This window comes from Micromonas commoda, chromosome 3, assembly GCF_000090985.2.
Source record: "Micromonas commoda chromosome 3, complete sequence".
In the NCBI taxonomy this organism is placed as follows: Eukaryota; Viridiplantae; Chlorophyta; class Mamiellophyceae; order Mamiellales; family Mamiellaceae; genus Micromonas; species Micromonas commoda.
Genome location: NC_013040.1, coordinates 780246 through 797717, shown reverse-complemented (window position 1 = coordinate 797717; position 17472 = coordinate 780246). Strand labels below are relative to the sequence as shown.

The window sequence follows — 17472 nt, the reverse complement described above, 5'->3', positions numbered from 1 at the left end:
CCTCTCGTCCGCTCGTTTCCCACGCACTGCGAGCCAAACTGGTATCGCCAAACGTCGGCGCCGTCTCCGACCCAGTCCCGCACGCGCGCCCCGGGGCGACGCGCGAGACCACCGCCCTCAGCGTTCGGACGCACAGCGACCGACCGCACGAAGGAGTCGCGCGACCCGCGCCCCGGTCCTCGCCCCGGTCCACCGGCGCTCGCACACCGGCGCACGCATCGGACAAATCCGCGCGTGACGCCAGAGCGGGAAGATGGACTACGACGCGTACGTGCCGGACTCGAGCCGTTGGGCCAAGAGCGGCCTGGCGTACAGGGTGCTCGGGCACGACGCCGCGACGTACTACCAGTACGCCATCTACGTGAGTGAACTTCACCGCGAGCCCCCTCGTTTCTCACCCGCGGCGAACCCGCGGGGACGATATCGCCCCGGGCCGATCGGCCGCCTCCCAGGTGGTCCGAGGCGCGGATACGTTGGTCGGCGCGGCGGCCGGTGATGGTGGCGGCAGCCTCGAGGACGCCGCGACCCGCGATCGGGGACTTCCGAACGCTCCGCCGGGGTCCTCGGAATGTCCACGAGGTGGTGGATGGGCCCCAGCGGTTCGATCGCGATCGAGCGATCGCCAGCGCCGCCGTGCGACGCCGGCGGCCATCACCCCACCCACGTGGCTGCGCACCCGGGCGTTTCCGTTCTCGCCCCGCGGACCCGTCCGACCGCCCCCGCTGACCGGCTCGGATACCCCTATTCAATCCCCCGCAGGTTGCCGAGGGTCTTGGTAAGAATTCTTTCAACGCCCTGAGAGGCATCAAGGACTGGAGGACCGGTAAGTCGCTCCCTGTGCCCCGCGCGGCGCGCCCATTCCGGGCGGGCCGCCGAGACCGTTGTTGAAATCTTGCTCACTTTTTCAAAAAAATATCTGACTCGATGTCGACGGCGGCGCCGGTTCCGCGCCCCCGTCCGATCCCCCGACCCCACCTGCTGACCCCGGTCCCTCCCACTCCCCAACCTGTGACGCGCAGACGACCAGAACGGCGAGCAGAACGACCTCCCGGCGCTGAGCAAGGGCAAGCTCAAGGATTTCTTCTACATTCGCAACCTGTATGGCAACATCGAGGATGTCTTCAATCGGCCGGTGTACTCCTCTCCCGAGGACTGGATCGACGTGGCGATCCGCGAGCCCGAGTCTGAACGAGGATACTTCAGCAAGCTCGTCACCACGCCGCAGTCGAGGCGATGCCTCAACCTGGGATCGTACAACTACCTTGGGTTTGGAGGGCTCAACACGCACTGTACGCCGCTGGTGGCAAAATCCGTGATGGATTACCCGGTGACGTCCGCCGGCAGTGCCGCGGAGCTGGGTTACAACCCGTTGATCAAGGAGGTCGAGGAGACGACGGCCAAGTACGTGGGTAAGGAGGCTGCCGTCGTCGTTGGGATGGGCTTCGCGACAAACTCCACGGTCATCCCGGCGATCTGCGGTAAAGGCGACCTCATCGTCTCCGACGCGCTAAACCATAACTCGATCGTGGAGGGCGCGAGGTTAAGCGGCGCCAAGGTGAGGGCGTTCAAGCACAACTGCGTCGGCGACCTGGAGCTCATCCTCCAAGACGCCGTGGCGGGCAAGCAGAGGTACAACAAGATACTGGTTATCATCGAGGGCATCTACTCCATGGAGGGTGAGCTGTGCTGCCTTCCGGAGATTGTCGAGGTTTGCAAGCTCTACGGCGCCTACGTCTGGCTCGACGAGGCGCACTCGATCGGTGCCGTGGGGCCCACCGGCAGGGGCGTGTGCGAGGAGCTCGGCGTGGACCCAAAGGACGTGGACATCATGATGGGGACCTTCACCAAGTCATTCGGCGCCGCGGGTGGATACGTCGCGTCTGATTACGAAACCGTCGCGAGGATCCGGCAATACGCGGCGGGTTGCACGGACGCGTGCTCCATGCCCCCGGCGGTGTGCACCCAGATCCTCTCGTCCCTACGGGTCATCTCCGGGGAGGACGGCACGGACATCGGCGCCAAGAAGCTCAGGCAGCTCCGCGAAAACTCCAAGTTTTTCCGCGAGGGGCTGGAGGCGCTCGGTCTGGAGGTGCTCGGTCACCACCCGTCGCCCGTCATGCCGGTGATGCTCTACCAGCCGTACAAGATCGGGGACTTCTCCAGGTTGGCGTTCAACCGCAAGCTCGCCGTCGTCGTCGTCGGCGCCCCGGCCACGCCCGTCAACTACCCCCGCATTCGCTTCTGCGTCTCGGCGGCTCACTCGCGCGAAGATCTCGCCGACGCCCTCGCCGCGATTAGCGACATCGCGGATGAACTGTCCATCAAGTTTAAGGTTGCCCCGCCCAACGCGTGGTGTCCCGGCAGCATCCACGACAAGGAGGAGAAGGAGAAGCAGCTCAGCATCAAGCGCGTGGCCAAGGCGAGGGCGGCGAGGTCCGCCGCGCTTGACTCGGCGTCAAAGTTGGCATCCGGGACGAACCGGGCGAGGTTCGCGCCGCTTCACTCTGTGGGCCAACCCTTGGGGGACGATATCGGCCCGCCCAGGTCCTCTTCGGGGCCCATCGACGCGTACAAACTGTCGGGGGTCACCGAGAAGCAGCCCAAGTGGAACCAGTACAAGATCATGCTCTCCTCCTCGGACGTCCTGGGACTTACCAACGACCCAGTGATGAAGGAGGCTTGCGCGGCTACGGTGGAGAAACTCGGCCTCGGCTCGTGCTCCCCGCGCGGGTTCTACGGAACCTTCCCGCCGCACATGGACTTGGAGCGCACCATCGCGGACTTTCTCGGAGTCCAGGAGGCTGTCCTGTACTCGTACGGCGCGTGCACCGTGTCGTCGGTCATCCCGGCGTTGGGTCACAGGTCAGACGTCGCCGTGGTTGACCGCGGCGTTGGGTACGGCGTCCTCGCGGGGCTGCGCCTGTCCAAGATGGACGTGCGCTGGTACAACCACTGCGACGCCGCGGACTGTGCCAGGGTGTTCGCCCAACTCGAGACCGAGGACGGCGTCCACTCCGCGCGGCTCGCCCGCCCCGGCCGCCGACGCTGGCTCATCACCGAGGGGTGCTTCCAGGGCACCGGCAGGCTCGCGCCCCTCCCCGACCTCGTCGCGCTCAAGGACAAGCACCACGCGCGCATGATCATGGACGAGTCCGTCTCCTTCGGTGCGATGGGTGAGTCCGGTCGCGGTCTCACGGAGCACTTCGGCGTCAATCCCAAGAGCATCGACGTCATCTCCGCCTCGCTCGAAAACGCCGGAGCCTCCGTCGGCGGTTTTTGCGCCGGGGACACCGGAGTCGTGGCGTACCAGCGCCTCATGGGCGCCGGGTACGTGTTCAGCGCGTCGCTGCCGCCGTACCTGGCCACCGCCGCGGCTCACGCCATCCGCCGCGTGTCCGCGGAGCCCAGGCTCGTGGAGAGGGCGCAGGCTTCGGCGGCTGCGCTTCGAGACGCGGCGCTCTCCGGCCGAGTCCCGGGATTTACCACCGACGCCGACGCCGGATCGCCGATTGTTCCCCTGCGACTGGCGGTGGGGGCATCCGTCGCGGACGAGAACGCGTTGCTCGCGGACGTCGCCGCGCGCGCCAGACGGCGGGGGATCGGCGTGTGCGTCGCGCGCGTCAACCCCCTCGTGCCGCCGGATAACGCGCCGCCCAGGGCGCTTCGATGCTTTGGCTCGGCGGCGCACTCCCGGGAAGATCTCGCCGCCGCGTTCCAGGTTCTCGCGGAGGAGTCCGCGAAGGTTTTGCCGTCGCACGCGCTCAGCGCGGGCGTTGACGCGTCTCCGGGCGCCAAGAACAAGGCCAGGCTTGGGGCTGATCCCGGATCCATGGTGATGAACCCCCCCGGGCAGGTTCCCCCAAAGTCGGGCGGGTACGGCTCGCCGAAAAACGCGCCCGGCGCGAAGATCAACCTCGACGGCACCATCTCCCTCAACAAGGATTCCGTCAGGCGCGACATCTTCGCCAAGGGCGACGAAGCCAAGGCGAGCGCCGGCAAGCGCAACGGGCTGCACAACAGGTCCGCGTCGTGGTCGGTCAACTCCATGAACGGCAACTCGGACAACGCTCCGGAGATGTTCGAGGCTTTGTCCCCCGTCAAGGAGAGCCCGATGGCGAACGGGTCCGCGAGCATCGGGGCTCCCAGGCGTATGTTCAGCGACCACGATTCGCCTCAGTCGCTGTCCGTGCCGCTGCTCGTGGTGCTCCTCTACTGGCACAACATCTTCCGCCGGTACATCCTCAACCAGATTGACATCACCACGCACATGGTGCCCAGGTGGCTGGCTCGAATCGGGCTCCACCCGACCGAGTCCCGCGGACCCGTGCGGTTCTTCTACTGCGCCGCGGGGTACATCGGATCGCGAAACTTCCACTCGATGGCCCTGCCGCTGCTGGTGTGGACCTACGACTGCGGTTTCACCAGGTTGGTCATGGTGTTTTACTGCATGACCTCCGGGGTGGGCTGCCTCCTCAAGGGTGCTCTGGCGACCAACACCAGCTCATCCAGGCCGGCGAACTCCTCCCTCGGCTCGCTCATGCCCCACCGCGTGCACGCGTGGCCATCCGTCGCCGGCTGCAACGCCACCGCGCTGCCCTTCCTCATCCTCCGATGGAGGCACGGCGACGTGTGGCTCTGGGACATGGAGGAGCCCAAGGCTGTCGCTCGCGAATACGCCGCCGCGTTTGCGTACATGTTTGCAATCTCGCTGGCCCGCATGGGCAACGGGGACTCCCCCGCGAACGTGCAGGGTGGCGTGGTCGTCGGCGCGATCATGCTGAGGGTGCTGCTGCCGCACATCGACTGGTGCATCGGGGGTCTCGAGGCGAGCACCGTCTTCACCGCGCAGGGTTTCGCGCTCGTGGGCATGGTGCTCGCCGCGATTCTCCTCTTTCCCATGCCACTCAACGCCCGCGGCGAGATTCTGTACGCGTCGAGCACGTGCTACAGGCGCATGTGGAGGACCTTCTTCTACATGCTGTTCTTCGCCGCGGGCAGCGTGTGGCGCGAGGGCCCGGCGACGCGGGCGACTGAGCTGCCGACGACCCCCGCCGGGTGGGCCGGGGTGTTGGCCGCCAAGTTTTTCGTCGGTCACGTCATCTCGCAGTTTAGCGTGTGGGCCATCTCGTACGTGGCGCAGCTTTTCGTGGAGTGCTGGCTCAGGGCGTATGTCAAGTACTTCAAACCCTGGTCCGTGGGTGAGCACAGGCGGGGTAAGGAGGGCGGCGAGGAGGAGGGGGAGTCGAAGACGTACGGTACGACGCACATGCGCCTCGTCGCCATCACCGTCGTGGAGCTCGCGCAGGACATCACCGGCGCGCTGGTGACGGCGCACGGGGTGCCGAGGTTGTTCGACACCCTGCGACCGTACACGTCGCTGCGAATCTAATAAGCTCAATACCCACCGCATAGCCCCCGTTCGAAGATTGATGATAACACGAAAGGCGACATTCCATCAAGCAGTGCAGTTCTCAGATTACATAGCGTTAAGTTAGTCACAGGTTCTGATCCCCCCGTCCCATTACCGCGGACCTTTGCCATCCTCCGGAGGCGTGTACGGCTGCTTCATGCGGTCCGCCAGTTCCTGCCAAGTCAGCGTGGACAGGTCCTCCTTGTTCTTCTTCATCCAGGTCTGGTACGACTGACCCGAAGAAGTCCTGGCCGTCTCGACGTCTGCCCTTCGCGGCGTGTACACCTTGGGAGCATTGAAGTTGCCGTTGTACGGGTTGTTGAAGTTGGCCCCGGTGGCTCCCTTCCTGAACCCGACGTTGCCAATCTTGCCCATCGGAGGCGGGTTCAGCTGTCCAGCCTTGGGCATTACGAGACCCTTCGTCTTGTCCTCGATCTCCTCGGCGGCAGGAGCCTCGGCCTTCTCCTCGCCCGGGATCTCCGCAGGGGCTCCAAAGGAAAACATGGCGCCACTCACGGCACCCTGGTTGGGCTTCTCAACCTTTTCCTTCTTCTCCTCATCCGCAGCTTTGGGAACCGCAGAGTTGGACAGATCCTTCGGCTTCTGCTCGATGAAACCCTTTTTGGACGCCGTCTCCATGGCCTCCTTCTCCTTCTTCGTATCCCGTTTCATCGGCTTGTCGTCCGCGAGCCCGAGCGGGTCGAAGATTGCAAACGCATCCGCGGCAACCTCGCCCGCAACGGAGTCCTTGCCCATCCACGCGCCGGACATGAGGAACTTCTCAAACTTTTCCTTGGTCTCGAGCGAATCGAAGAGCCGCTCCCTATCCCGCTTGAACACCATGTTGTTGGCAAAGAGGAACGCAGCGGCAGTGGCCATCATGGCCTCACCGCCAACATTGATGAGTCCTTGCGCCACGTCAGCCTCGGCGACGAGGCCCGCGGCTCCAAGCCCGCCGACAATCGCGGCACCCGCCACCTTCTTCTGGTTCTCTGAGACAGTGAACTCGGGGAATTCAAAGTTAGAGACGGCGTCAAACTCAACCTCGAACTTTTCACGCTTCTCGGCAGCCTTCTTCGCGGCGGCGGCGGTGGCCTCCTCCTTCTTCTTCAGCTCCGCCTGGGTGAGGATGTCGGCACCGGATGCACCCGCGAGGGCATCGGCGGCAGCTTGGGCCTTCTCCTCGGCGGCGTCAGCCTCCTCCTTGGCGAGTTCCGCAACCTTGGCGGTTGCCTCGGCGAGGATCATCTTCGCGCGCTTAGCCGCCTCGATCGCCTCGAAGGCCCTGGCCGACTCCTCCTCGACCTCAGCCTCAGCCGCCTTGTACGCCGCCTCGTCGTCCTCGATGTTTTTGAGCTTCAGCGCCGCGACGGCAGCCTCAGCCTTCTTCACCTGCGCGGCGGCGGTTGTGGTCGCCTCCTCGAACATGGACTTGGCCGTCTTCATCACCTCGACGACGGCGAGCTCCGCGGGTGTCACGGCGACGTTTGCAACCTCGTCCGCAAGGTCCTCGTCTTCGACGACGGATTCCGTCACCGCCTTGATGTTGGACTTGAGGTAGTCAACCTTGGCGGGCTGATCCTCGAAGGAGAAGACGACGGGGGTGTTGTAGGAGTCGTCCTCGGCCGCCTTGATGGCTTCGGATTCCGCGAGCTTGGCGCGCATCTCCTCCTCGGTGGTGCCGTCCTCGTTGTTTGTCCCCGGGATGTGTTCGTTGTTCGTTTCCTCTGAAGCTTCAGCCTCAGACGCGAGCGCGATGGCCTCGGCGATCGCGGCGCGGGCCTTGGCAGCCTCCTCCGACTCCGCGGAGATTTCGATGGTGAGCTTCTCGACGAACGCGTGGGGCTCGACGACGGAGACGATCTCGCCCGCGCAGAGCTCGCAGGCGTAGTTGTCTCCCTCCTGCCAGGTCAGCACGCCGTTGTTGTCGTTGTAGCGGACAAACTTGAACTCGACGCTCGCCTCGGCGTTGGGGATGGAGATGCTGGTCTTCCAGACGTCGCCCTCGGACCAGGTCATGCGGCGGCCGACGTCCACCTTCCATCCGCCCAGCTCGGCGACGTTGCCCACCAGGACGAGGTGCTCGCCGACGGTGAGGTGCGCCACCACGTTGAACTCGACGACGTTGCTGGTGGAAGAACCGTCGTCGCGTATGAGCTTGGAGGATCGAGCGTAGACGTACCCGCCGACGTTGCGGCCATCCTCGGGATCAACCTCGACGACGGGCTCCCCATCATCTCCCTCCACGGCGATGAAGGGAGGGGTGGCGCCGACGGTGACGAACGCGGCGGTGCGAAGGGCGCGGGTGAGCATACCCCTGTACTCGGCGCGGTTACCGAGGTCGACGTCGATGGCGCCCGAGTCCATCGCCGTGACCGCGGATTTCGCAGCCTCGTCCTCCCCCTTCTTCTTGCCCCCGAAAAAGCCGAAGAAACCGCCGCCCTGTTTCTTCTTCTCCTCCTGCTTGAGCTGCGCCTTGGTCTTGCGCTTCTCCGTCTTGCGCTTGATGACGGTGCCGACGTTCTCGTCGGAGGTCACCGCCGGCTTGGGTTTGACGGGATCGGGAGCGGTGATGAAGGGTCCCTTTGCGCCCACGGCGGCGAAGGAGGCGGTGCGAAGGGCACGACCGACCATAGCCTTGGCCTCGGGGCCAAACATCACGGGCTCAGGGACGGCGATGGGCTCAGGGACGGCGATGGGCTCAGCGGCGGCGGCAACCGCGGGCTCGGGCTGCATGTCGATGAGCGCCGCGGCTTCCTCCTCATCCTCGACGTCGGCAACCTCGGGGATGTCCTCGAGCTCGGGTTCGGGCTCGTTCATGAGCGTGACGATGTCCTCGACGTGCTGCGCCGCGGCGGCGGCCGGGCGGGTGACCAGCTCCTCCTCGAAGGATGGGGACGGCCTGGACCCGCCCACGACACCGGCGCCGATGATCTCGACGGTGACACTCCTGGCCCAGTCCTCGGACGCGGCGTCGAGGGGCAGGACGGCGTCGCTCGCGACGGTCCCAATCTCCGCGACGACGTTACGACCGCCGACCCATCGGCGCATGTAGTCGACGGCGTCGTCGTTGTCGAAGCGGACCAGGCGGCAGTTGTCGCCGTCGAGCCATCGGATCGCTCCGGTGGCTTTGTTCCGAACGACGGGCTTGAAGTCGATCCAGGGCGCCGGGGAGCTGTCGTCGATGCCGCCGAACACGTGAAACGCCTCGAGCTTGACCGCGGCGGACCACACGTCGTCATCGGACCACACCATGGGCACGGCCTTTTCGGGAATCCAGTTCCCGAGCTCCTTGCAGGACCCGACAACCATGACCTCCTCGCGGTCGGTGACGTGGATCTTTGCTCGGAACACGACGGTCGCGAGGATCTTCCCCTTGCTGAGTCCCTGCTTGGGGATGACCTCCTCGACGCTGATGGGCATGTACACGCCGCGCGGGGCCTTGGCGAGCGCGGGCTTGGGCGCCTCGGGCTCGGGAACCGCGAGGGCGGCAGGGTCCGCACCCGCCTCTGGGGTCTTGGGCGCGACTCTGCGGGGGACGATGGTGTTGGCCGCCGTGCCGGACTCGTCCGCGACCGGGGTGTCCGCGACCGGGGTGGACTTGGGCATGGGGTACGCCTGGATGAACTCCTTTGGCTCGTCGGGGGTGGAAGCGGCCGGAGCCGTGGGGTTTGGCCCCGCGAACCTGGGCTCGCCGGGTTTGGGCGCGGGCAGCGTCTGGTCGTCGCCGGGCATCCACAGGTCCACCGCGTTGGGCCGCGTGATCACGACCTTGTAGTCGCCCTCAGCGACGGCGGGGACCTTGACGAAGCCGTGCCAGACGTCCGCGGTGCCCTCCTTCCGGATGCAGTCCTTCATCTTGAGCCCGAGTTCGGGATCCCAGTCGCCCAGGAGGTCCCCCGAGCCAACGAGCACGGGCTGGCCGTCTCCCTGCCAGCCGGGCATGCGGAAGGCGACCTTGATGACGCGCCAGTAGAAGGTGCCGTCTTCCTCAGCGGGAGAGGTGTCGGTGGGAGACGTCGAGACGCGCGCGAGCACCGCGCGGCGGGGACGCTCCGCAGGGACGGAACGGAGGGCTGCGGGACGAGCCGATGGCACCGCCTGGCGCCCATCTTTTTTGTTTCCCGCGTGCGCGATCCTCGGCGCGAGCGTCGCGCGAGCGGCGCCTGCGGAGGCCATGGTCGCTGGCCTTCGCGTACGTTCGAACCGCGCACAGAAGAGGACACGCGGGGGTGTCTTCCTTGCTGTGCGGCGCCTGCGAGCGGCTATGGGAGGCGGCTGGCGAGATCAAGGCCACTGGGTGCCCCGCGCCGGTTTCACGACACCGCAGGGGATATTATTCGAGCAGTGACATCAGCACTGAGCAAAACTTCCACACGATTCGCCACGTGGAAAATCGAACCAATCGTATGGGCCAAAGGTGAGGCAAAGACACTTGTGAAATATCGGAAGCGAGAAACGCGATTATCTCCAACCGTCGTATTTTCCGAAGTTGTGAGTCCCCCGTTTGATCCGGACTGAATGCCTGTGGAGGCGTCGTCGGGGAGTCATGATTCAAAACGTTTTGGCGCGAAAACCATAATTCGAAAACAACCCAAAAAATAACCTCGTCCCTCTTCGTCCCCGCCACGATGGCACCCGGACGCAGTCACGTGTGGCTCTCAGGTTGCCGGCTTCGCGTCGGCGGCGGCGGCGCCCGGGAACTACCCGAGCGTTCCCCCCGGGCGCTCAAACCAGTACCCACCCTCCCCACTAAAGCTCCGAGTCGTCTCGGGCGCGCGCCTCCCGTTCCTCCCGTCGCCTCCGCGCCTCCTCCTTCGCCTCCCGCACCTGCCGGCTCAGCGCCTTCGCATCCGACTTGGCGCGTTCCAACCGATGCGCCGCGCCGCGCAGGTCGAGGGGATCCTCCTCGAGGAGCTTCTCCCGCTTCATCGCCGCTGCGGCCCTCGCCGCCTCGTGCCTCCGCCGCCGCCTCTCGATCTCGGCGTCGATCCTCGCCCTGTCGCCGCTCCTTCGCCGCTCCTTCGCCGCGGCGTCATCCGTCTCCGTCGTCGCGTCGCCGTTGTTGTTTGCGTCGTTTGCGTCCCGATTGTTTGCGTCCCGACTGTTTGCGTCTCCATCATTCGCCGCCGTCTCACCCGCCTTTGCCTTGGCGGTATCCTGCGCCATCAACGCCGCCGCCGCCGCCGCCATCGCGTCGCTGAAGTCCACGTCCGTCACGATGAAGTGCTGCACCGGCGGCTCGCCCGGCTTTCTCGCGGTGACGGCGTACGCGGCAACCGCCGCGTTGGTGGCCATGTCCCGCGACACCCACACGTGCGACCCGAACGTCGACATCATCGTGGTCATCCCCGGGGGCAGGTCCACGTAGTGCACCTCGTTGCCGTCAAAGTCGAGCCAGTACAGCGCGCTCGTCGCCTCTCGAGCGTTGATGAACTCAACCTTGCGGTCGTCTCGGGAGGGCGTCGACGATAGCCCCTCGCCCCCGCGGCCGACGACGGCGTCCGGCCTCAACCGACGCCCCGCGGCGAGGGGCGAGTGCATCTCGAACACGCCGTTCGCGCGGCCGATCCCGATCTTGGCGGCGATCTCGTGCGCCTCGCGGACCGCCGCGTCGGCGTCGTCGCCGCCTTCGGCTGCCCCCGCCGCCGCTCCCGCCGCCGCCCTCGCCTCGTTCGTCGCCGCCGCGGCGTCCCTCGCCTTCTTCGCCATCATCCCGCCGCCGAACATCTCCATCACCTTCGCCAGGTCGATCTTGCCGTCCTTGCCGAGCGTGGTGTCGTCCAGTTGGATGAGGAGGGAGCCGTCCTCCGACGACGACGCGGATGGGTCTTCCGAGAGGAGATCGCCGGTTGGGCCGTGGGTTCTGCAGTGGGGCCCCGCGAGGGAGGTGCACTCGTACTCGGGCTCCAGCCCCTTCCTCGCGTCGGTCACCACCGAGCGCATCAGTTTCTGCGGGGGATTCGTCGGTGGGTTTGGAGGCGTCGTCAGTCGGGTTTCTCTCGCGGGTGGGTTGCGTGTTGTTCGTTCGGGCATCTTCGTTCGGGGATTCGTCGCTCACCTTTCTCGGCATGGGCACGTGAACGTCCGTCAGGATCCCCGCCGGGTGGTGGTTCTTGACGTACAGTACCGTCGGCCGCTCGCCCTCCTCCTTCTTTGGAGGCGTCTCCTTCACCGGCGCGGCCTCCTCGCCCGCGGTCGCCGCGGTCGCCGCGGTCTTCGTCGGTTCCTCCGACGAAATCGCCCCACCGCTGGGTCTGGGCTGCGCTGACGCCGCGGCGACGCGGAGGTCGACCGCCAGCGCCGCGAGGATGCACAGCGCGAGGCACACGCGCGCCATCGGGCGCCGGCTCGCGCGTTGGTGCGCCATCCTCCGAGTTTTAGGCTCAGCGGGTGGGTGTGCCCGCGAACGAGGTGTTGGGACGAGGGAAAGTTGACGCTCATCATCAGGCAAAAATCTCGGATGGACCATTGCATAATAGTTGCCTGACTGCAAACCATACAGCTCCCACGGAATTAGACTCGGGTGCGCACGGCATCGTGGTCAGAACTCGAGAACTCCGGTTGAAACCCGAGGTCGACGTCACAGCCACACGGGCCCGACGGTTCGAGGCCTCCCAGCCACTAGATTTCGAGCATGTCGTCCGCAAGCACGCTCTCCGCGCGCGTCGCGCATTCCGCCGGCGTCCGCGCCCCCGGCGGCGCTCGCCGCTCCTTTCGCGCGACGCGAATCGTCTCTCGCGCCGTCGCCGAGGACGAGTCATCCTCCTCCGCGGTCTACCAGCCCGCCGTGGCCCCCGAGCAGCCATCCGGCGCCGACGTCAACGCGGCTGCGAAGAAGCGCCTGCTCGCGGTCGCCGCCGCGTCCGGCCGCGGCCTCGACGCCACCCCCGCGCAGAAGACCGCGGCGTCCTCGCTCATCGCCGAGCTCATCGCCGCCAACCCCAACCCGGAACCCGCCACCTCTCCCACCATCGATGGCGACTGGGAGCTTGTCTATTCCGACACCTTCCTCTTCCGCTCCTCCCCGTTCTTCTGGGCGGTGGGCAGCATGATGGGCGACACCGCGGACTTCTTCTACCAGGCGCATTCGCACCAGACGGGAATCTTCGGCGGCGGCGTCGGGCGCGTGGTTCAGACCGTGGACACCAAGGGGGGTCGGCTCATCAGTGACTGCGTCGTCAAGGCGTCTGTGGGCATCCCGCTGCTGGGCTTCTCCCCGGTCTTCGCGGGATACGGCTCGGTCATCACCGCGGGGCGGTGCGCGGCGAAGGACGGTACGCGGCTGGCGGTGACCGCCGAGACCACGACGGTGAGACAGGACGACGCGAACGTGCTGCCGCAGCTCAACTTTCTCAACGGGACCACCGTGCCGGTGGAGGACGTGATGAAGCAGGTTGGCGGGGGCGAGGCCGGGCCCGAGGTGTACCTCGACACCTTCTACCTCGACGACGAGATGAGGATCAGCAAGCTCGAGGACGGCAGCGTGTTCGTCTACCAGCGCTGCTGAGTACCAGTGTAGCACCGGATGTCGTGAACAAGTGAGCAGCCGAAAGCAAGCTAAAGTTTGTCTAAAAGTTACCCCCGGCACTTGAAGAGGACGTAGACCACGCCCGTCGCGATGCCGAACGTGAGCGCGCAATACACCGCGCCGGCTATTCCCATCGTTCCCCCCACCACGACGACACGCGCGAACCACCTGACGTTCGCCTCGGTCGCACCAAACGCCGTCGCAAAGTCGGTCACCCTCCGAACCGAACCCGTCGCCAAACCCGCCACCCACGTATTGGAAAGCGCCAACGCGGCGGCGAATAAAGCGAAGCCAATGAGCGCGACGTACGACGCACGAAGCTGGCGCTTCGGATTCAACGAGACCTCCTCGATTGGCTGCTGGGCCCGCTCGTTGTTTCGCAAGCTCTCAACCGTATCGCCACTCGGATTGATCACGCGACCAGGGTCTTGAAGACTGCGAGCGGATGGGTTCACCATCCTATCGGTCAGCGCATGCTCGTCGCTCTTGTAGCCATACATACCGAGGTCGTAGAGTTCTCTGCCAGCCCGCCGCTCTTGCGAGAGGAAAATTTCAATGATGTGTGGAAACTCGTCTATGTACTCAAACGCGTGTTTCCTCCCGAGCGCGCAGCATAGGAACGTCTTCCAAGGGGTCCTTTCGAGGCGAGTGCAATATTTAATGCGGGCGATCCGAATCCTCTCCTCGTCGGCGTTCATGACCGCCGCCACGGCTTGTTCGACCTTATGCGGCTCACAAATCTCCCTCATACCCTTTCGAACCTTGGCCCTGCCATGGAACGCACCGGAGATGGCCGTGAGTAATGGGCGAAGGGGTCACGAGTCGTCCTTTTTCGGCGGGGGGTTGATGGAAAATCGATGGGGGCGTGTTCGGGGTGAGTTGCACGGTCGGCTCAAGCGCTCACCTCCATCCCGCCGGTTTCGTTGTCGACGGGGCCTGATCATCGGGGCCCCACAATGCATCGAGTTCCGCGGGTGACATATCCTGGGCGCGCGGCATGTCGCCCGTGGCTCTGGTTTGGTTCCCTGCAGCTTCCCGAAAGTTGGCCCGGAAAATCTCATTTTCTCGCTGTCGAGTCGCCCAAGAGCCCAGTGTTTACCCGCGGGCTGCTGAGCGCGGGTCGGCGGCGATTCCAGGATATGTCGCCGTTCGACACGATCGCGAAGGCGGTTTACAGGCGACCGCTGACCGTCTACCTTCTCTCGATCCTGGTGCCCGTGGCGCTCACCCTCGCGTTGGTGCGTGCGCGCGGGAAAACACACATCGCAGATTGGGCCCTGAACGGCACCCCCTTTCTTTGCGCGTAACACCAGCCCCGCCTGTCTCGCTGACCTCGCCCCTCTCCACTCCCCCCGTCCCCCCTCACCAGCTGAATTTCCGCATCGAACTGGACACCGGGATCCTCTCGTTTCGCGCGAGGGACGAACCCTACGCCATCAACTACGACGCCGTCCTGTCCGCGGTCCAATGGGGCAAAGGACACACCCAATATTTGCACGGGCCCCCATCTCCTCCCAGCCCCGCCAACGCTTCCCCGCCGACGCCGCTCTCCGAGCGCCTGCAGAGCCACGCCAGCTACTGGCTCACGATGGTGTACGAGACCAGACCGCCGGGCGGGAACGTGCTCACGGAAGAGCGCCTCGCCTACATCGCCGAAGTGGAACGCAAGGTCCGGGCTGTATCCGGTTTCGAAGATTTTTGCCACCTCGGCGTGCCCCTCGCCTCGCTCAACGACACCTCGTGCCGTCGGTGGGTGCCGTCGTCCACCAGGGACCAGCACCCGCCCGCGTGCCCCGGCATGCAGTGCGTGCCCGCGATGTCCCTGATGAGCTTCGAGGGGATGATCCGACGGTGGTTCATCGAGTTGGTCGAAGCCGGGTCTGGGGCGGCAAACTCAACCGCGGGAGCGGAAGCGGTGGAACGCAGGCTGGAGGCCGTGGGGTTCGACCCGGCGCAGGCGTCGGCCATGGCGGAGGCGCTCGCGGCGTCGGGGTGGGACACCGCGGAGGCGTACGCGGAGATGCCGCTGACGGAACTGCTCGCGCTGGTCCCGTCGGGAGCTCTGACCCGCGACTTTTTCCACATCGGGCACGAGCCGGGTTGGTTCTTCGACAAGTGGTACGCCACGGGCGAATCGGATGGATCGTCGAGCGGTGAAGGGGTCCGCGCGGTCGCGTTGCGGAGCGGGTTCGAGTTTGCGCTGCCCCTCGCGGGCTACGCCACGAACCACGACAGGCAGTGGGAGCAGGATCGAAAGTATCGGAAATGGGCTGAGGAATTCACCAGGATGCTGGCGGATGGCGGCGAGATTGACCGGGGCGCGGAGAAGGTGGGCCTGCGTGTACTGCACGCGGGCGGTGGGATTAGCGAGGACGAGGCCGCCGCACTCGTGTTGGGGGATCTGCTGTGGTGCACTGCCGCGTTCGCACTCGTCACCGCGTGTCTGTTTGCGTACAGCAGAAAGTTATGGTGGACCGTCAACGCCATTGTCGGGATCTCTCTGAGTTTCCCTGTGGCCTTCTTCTTCTTTCGCGCGGCGTCGGCGTCGCCGTACGTGTCCTTCCTCAACATGCTGGTGCCCTTTGTGCTCATAGGGATCGGATGCGACGACGCCATGCTGATGTTCGACGCGTTCAGGGCGGCCATCAGGGATGATTGCGGCGATGACGATGGAATTTTGCTCCCTTCCGAGGATGTCTTTGCCGCGCGATACGCACCCGCCGCGAGGGCCATGCTCGCGACGTCGCTCACCACCGCGGTCGCGTTTGGGAGCAACTTCTTCAGTTTCATCCCGCCGGTGCGGGCGCTGGGTATGTTCGCGGCGTTGACGGTGTGCGTGAACTATCTTCTGGTGTTGACGCTGCTCCCCGCCGCGTTGGTGATTGGCGCCAAGGGGTTCAAAAACTCCTTCATGGATGCCATGGACGAGTGTCTCGGGCTGTTCACGAGGCGCGGATACACCCCACGGCAGGTGAACGAGTCCGCGCCCCCGACGCCCGCGCAGAAGGCGACGTATTCACAGCTGGACACCAGGGATACGGAGCCGAGCGGCGGCGAGGTGGAGCTCCAAACCGTGCGAGGTAAAACGGATGACGACGACGAGGCGGACTGGACCGAAGTTGGGGTCCACGACGACGGATTCTTCGCGCCGTCCACCGCCGAAGCGAAGGATGGCGGCGATGCGTCGATCGTGCGCGTGAAGAAGGAGATGACGTGTTCGTGCGCCGACCTGAACGCGTCGATTCGCGCCAACACCGCCGCGGCGACGACGTGGCTGGGGGATTTTGTCATCCGTCGCAAGTGGGCGATCATCGCGGCCGGCGTCCTCTGCGCGGTGGTATCCTCGGCGGTCATCGCCGACTCCCTCGTCGTCGCGCGGACGCCCCCGCCGCTGCTCCGCGAGGACCAGAACCTGCAGCGGATTCAGCACCTCCTCTTTGACGTCTTTTACACCGAAAATTGGAGCAACGTGCGGGTGGCGTTTGGCGTCGCCGGGGTGGACAGGTCCGGCGCCGATCCGAACGATCCGACCCAGTTCGGCGACCCCGTGTGGGACGGATCCTTCGCGCGTTTCAACGACGACGAGTACACACAACTCGCCGTGCTCGCCGCGTGCGACGCGGTCACGGCGGCGAATGAGACGCTTCAGCTCACGCCGTCATCCGGATCGACAGAGTGCGCGCTTCAGGCGTTTGTTCGCGACTCGGGAGGCGTGGATTCCGTGGACTGGGGTCCTGGCCTGCCGAGCGCGCTCGCGCGGTGGTCGCGGGACATGGGACGCAACTGGAGGGAGAACCTGGGCTGGGCCGGCGAGGAGGGGTCGTCCGAGCTCAAATTCATAACCGCCGACTACTTTGTCGATTTGCATCCCGTGTCGTCAACGACTGAGGAGATTCGAAGGGTTCACGACGCCTGGGAAGCCGTCGTCGCCGCCGCGAGGACCGCGATGGCGTCGCGACTGCCCCCCGGGTCGCCCGTACCCCTAGTCATTCAGGCGTGCGACGTTTGGAACCGCATGGGCGTCGAGGAGTCAATCGGGTACACGGCGCGGATATCTCCCGCGGTGTCCGCGGCGGCTTGCTCGCTGATCATGCTCGTCGCGACCCGATCCTGGCGCGTCACTGTCGCGGCGGTGGGCACCATCGCCATCGCGGTGCTCGGTATGCTCGCCGCCCTCGTGAGTTTGGGGTGGGAGTTCGGTGTGGTTGAGGAGCTCTGCGTCACGCTCCTCGTCGGCTCGTCGATTGATTACTGCATACACCTGGCGATGGCGTACGCGGAGGAGGCTCCGAGCGGCGCCGGCAGGGACGAGCGAGTGAAGGCGGCGCTGGCGCACATGGCACCGACGCTCACGGGCGCGGCGATGTCAACGGCGGCGTCCTCGGCGATGCTGCTCGCGTGCGTCGTGGAGGTGTTGGTGAAGATCGGCGCCACCATCGTCGCCAACACAGCCGTCGGGTTCGCGCTTTCGCTTTTCCTCTTCTCCGCGCTCATGGCCGCCTTCGGGGATTGAGACGACGTTCGGCGCGTG

General features: G+C 65.6%; 5 protein-coding genes across 5 annotated transcripts; 3 read left to right on the top strand and 2 right to left on the bottom strand.

Annotated features, from left to right (window-relative positions):
* Window positions 1–253: 253 nt before the first annotated feature.
* Window positions 254–5389, top strand: MICPUN_56988 (aminotransferase; the record flags this gene model as incomplete). Its single annotated transcript, XM_002500921.1, has 3 exons — window positions 254–361; window positions 760–823; window positions 1020–5389. The coding sequence occupies 3 exons, from the start codon at window positions 254–256 to the stop codon at window positions 5387–5389; spliced, it is 4542 nt and encodes a 1513-aa protein (XP_002500967.1).
* Window positions 5390–7285: 1896 nt separating this feature from the next.
* Window positions 7286–7564, bottom strand: MICPUN_76840 (carbohydrate-binding module family 20 protein; the record flags this gene model as incomplete). The annotated part of the gene is made up of 1 exon (XM_002500491.1): window positions 7286–7564. A coding segment is annotated over one exon (279 nt), but the record flags the coding sequence as incomplete, so codon positions are not given.
* Window positions 7565–9978: 2414 nt separating this feature from the next.
* On the bottom strand, window positions 9979–10687 carry MICPUN_107920 (predicted protein). Its single transcript, XM_002500490.1, has one exon. The coding sequence runs from the start codon at window positions 10601–10603 to the stop codon at window positions 10163–10165; it is 441 nt and encodes a 146-aa protein (XP_002500536.1). The 5' UTR covers window positions 10604–10687; the 3' UTR covers window positions 9979–10162.
* A 1360-nt stretch (window positions 10688–12047) lies between these two features.
* Window positions 12048–13003, top strand: MICPUN_56985 (predicted protein; the record flags this gene model as incomplete). Its single annotated transcript, XM_002500920.1, has 1 exon — window positions 12048–13003. One exon carries the CDS (start codon window positions 12048–12050, stop codon window positions 12918–12920), a length of 873 nt encoding a protein of 290 aa, XP_002500966.1. The 3' UTR covers window positions 12921–13003.
* An 894-nt stretch (window positions 13004–13897) lies between these two features.
* Window positions 13898–17454, top strand: MICPUN_56983 (resistance-nodulation-cell division superfamily; the record flags this gene model as incomplete). The annotated part of the gene is made up of 2 exons (XM_002500919.1): window positions 13898–14179; window positions 14311–17454. 2 exons carry the CDS (start codon window positions 13898–13900, stop codon window positions 17452–17454), a joined length of 3426 nt encoding a protein of 1141 aa, XP_002500965.1.
* Between the last annotated feature and the right edge of the window lie 18 nt (window positions 17455–17472).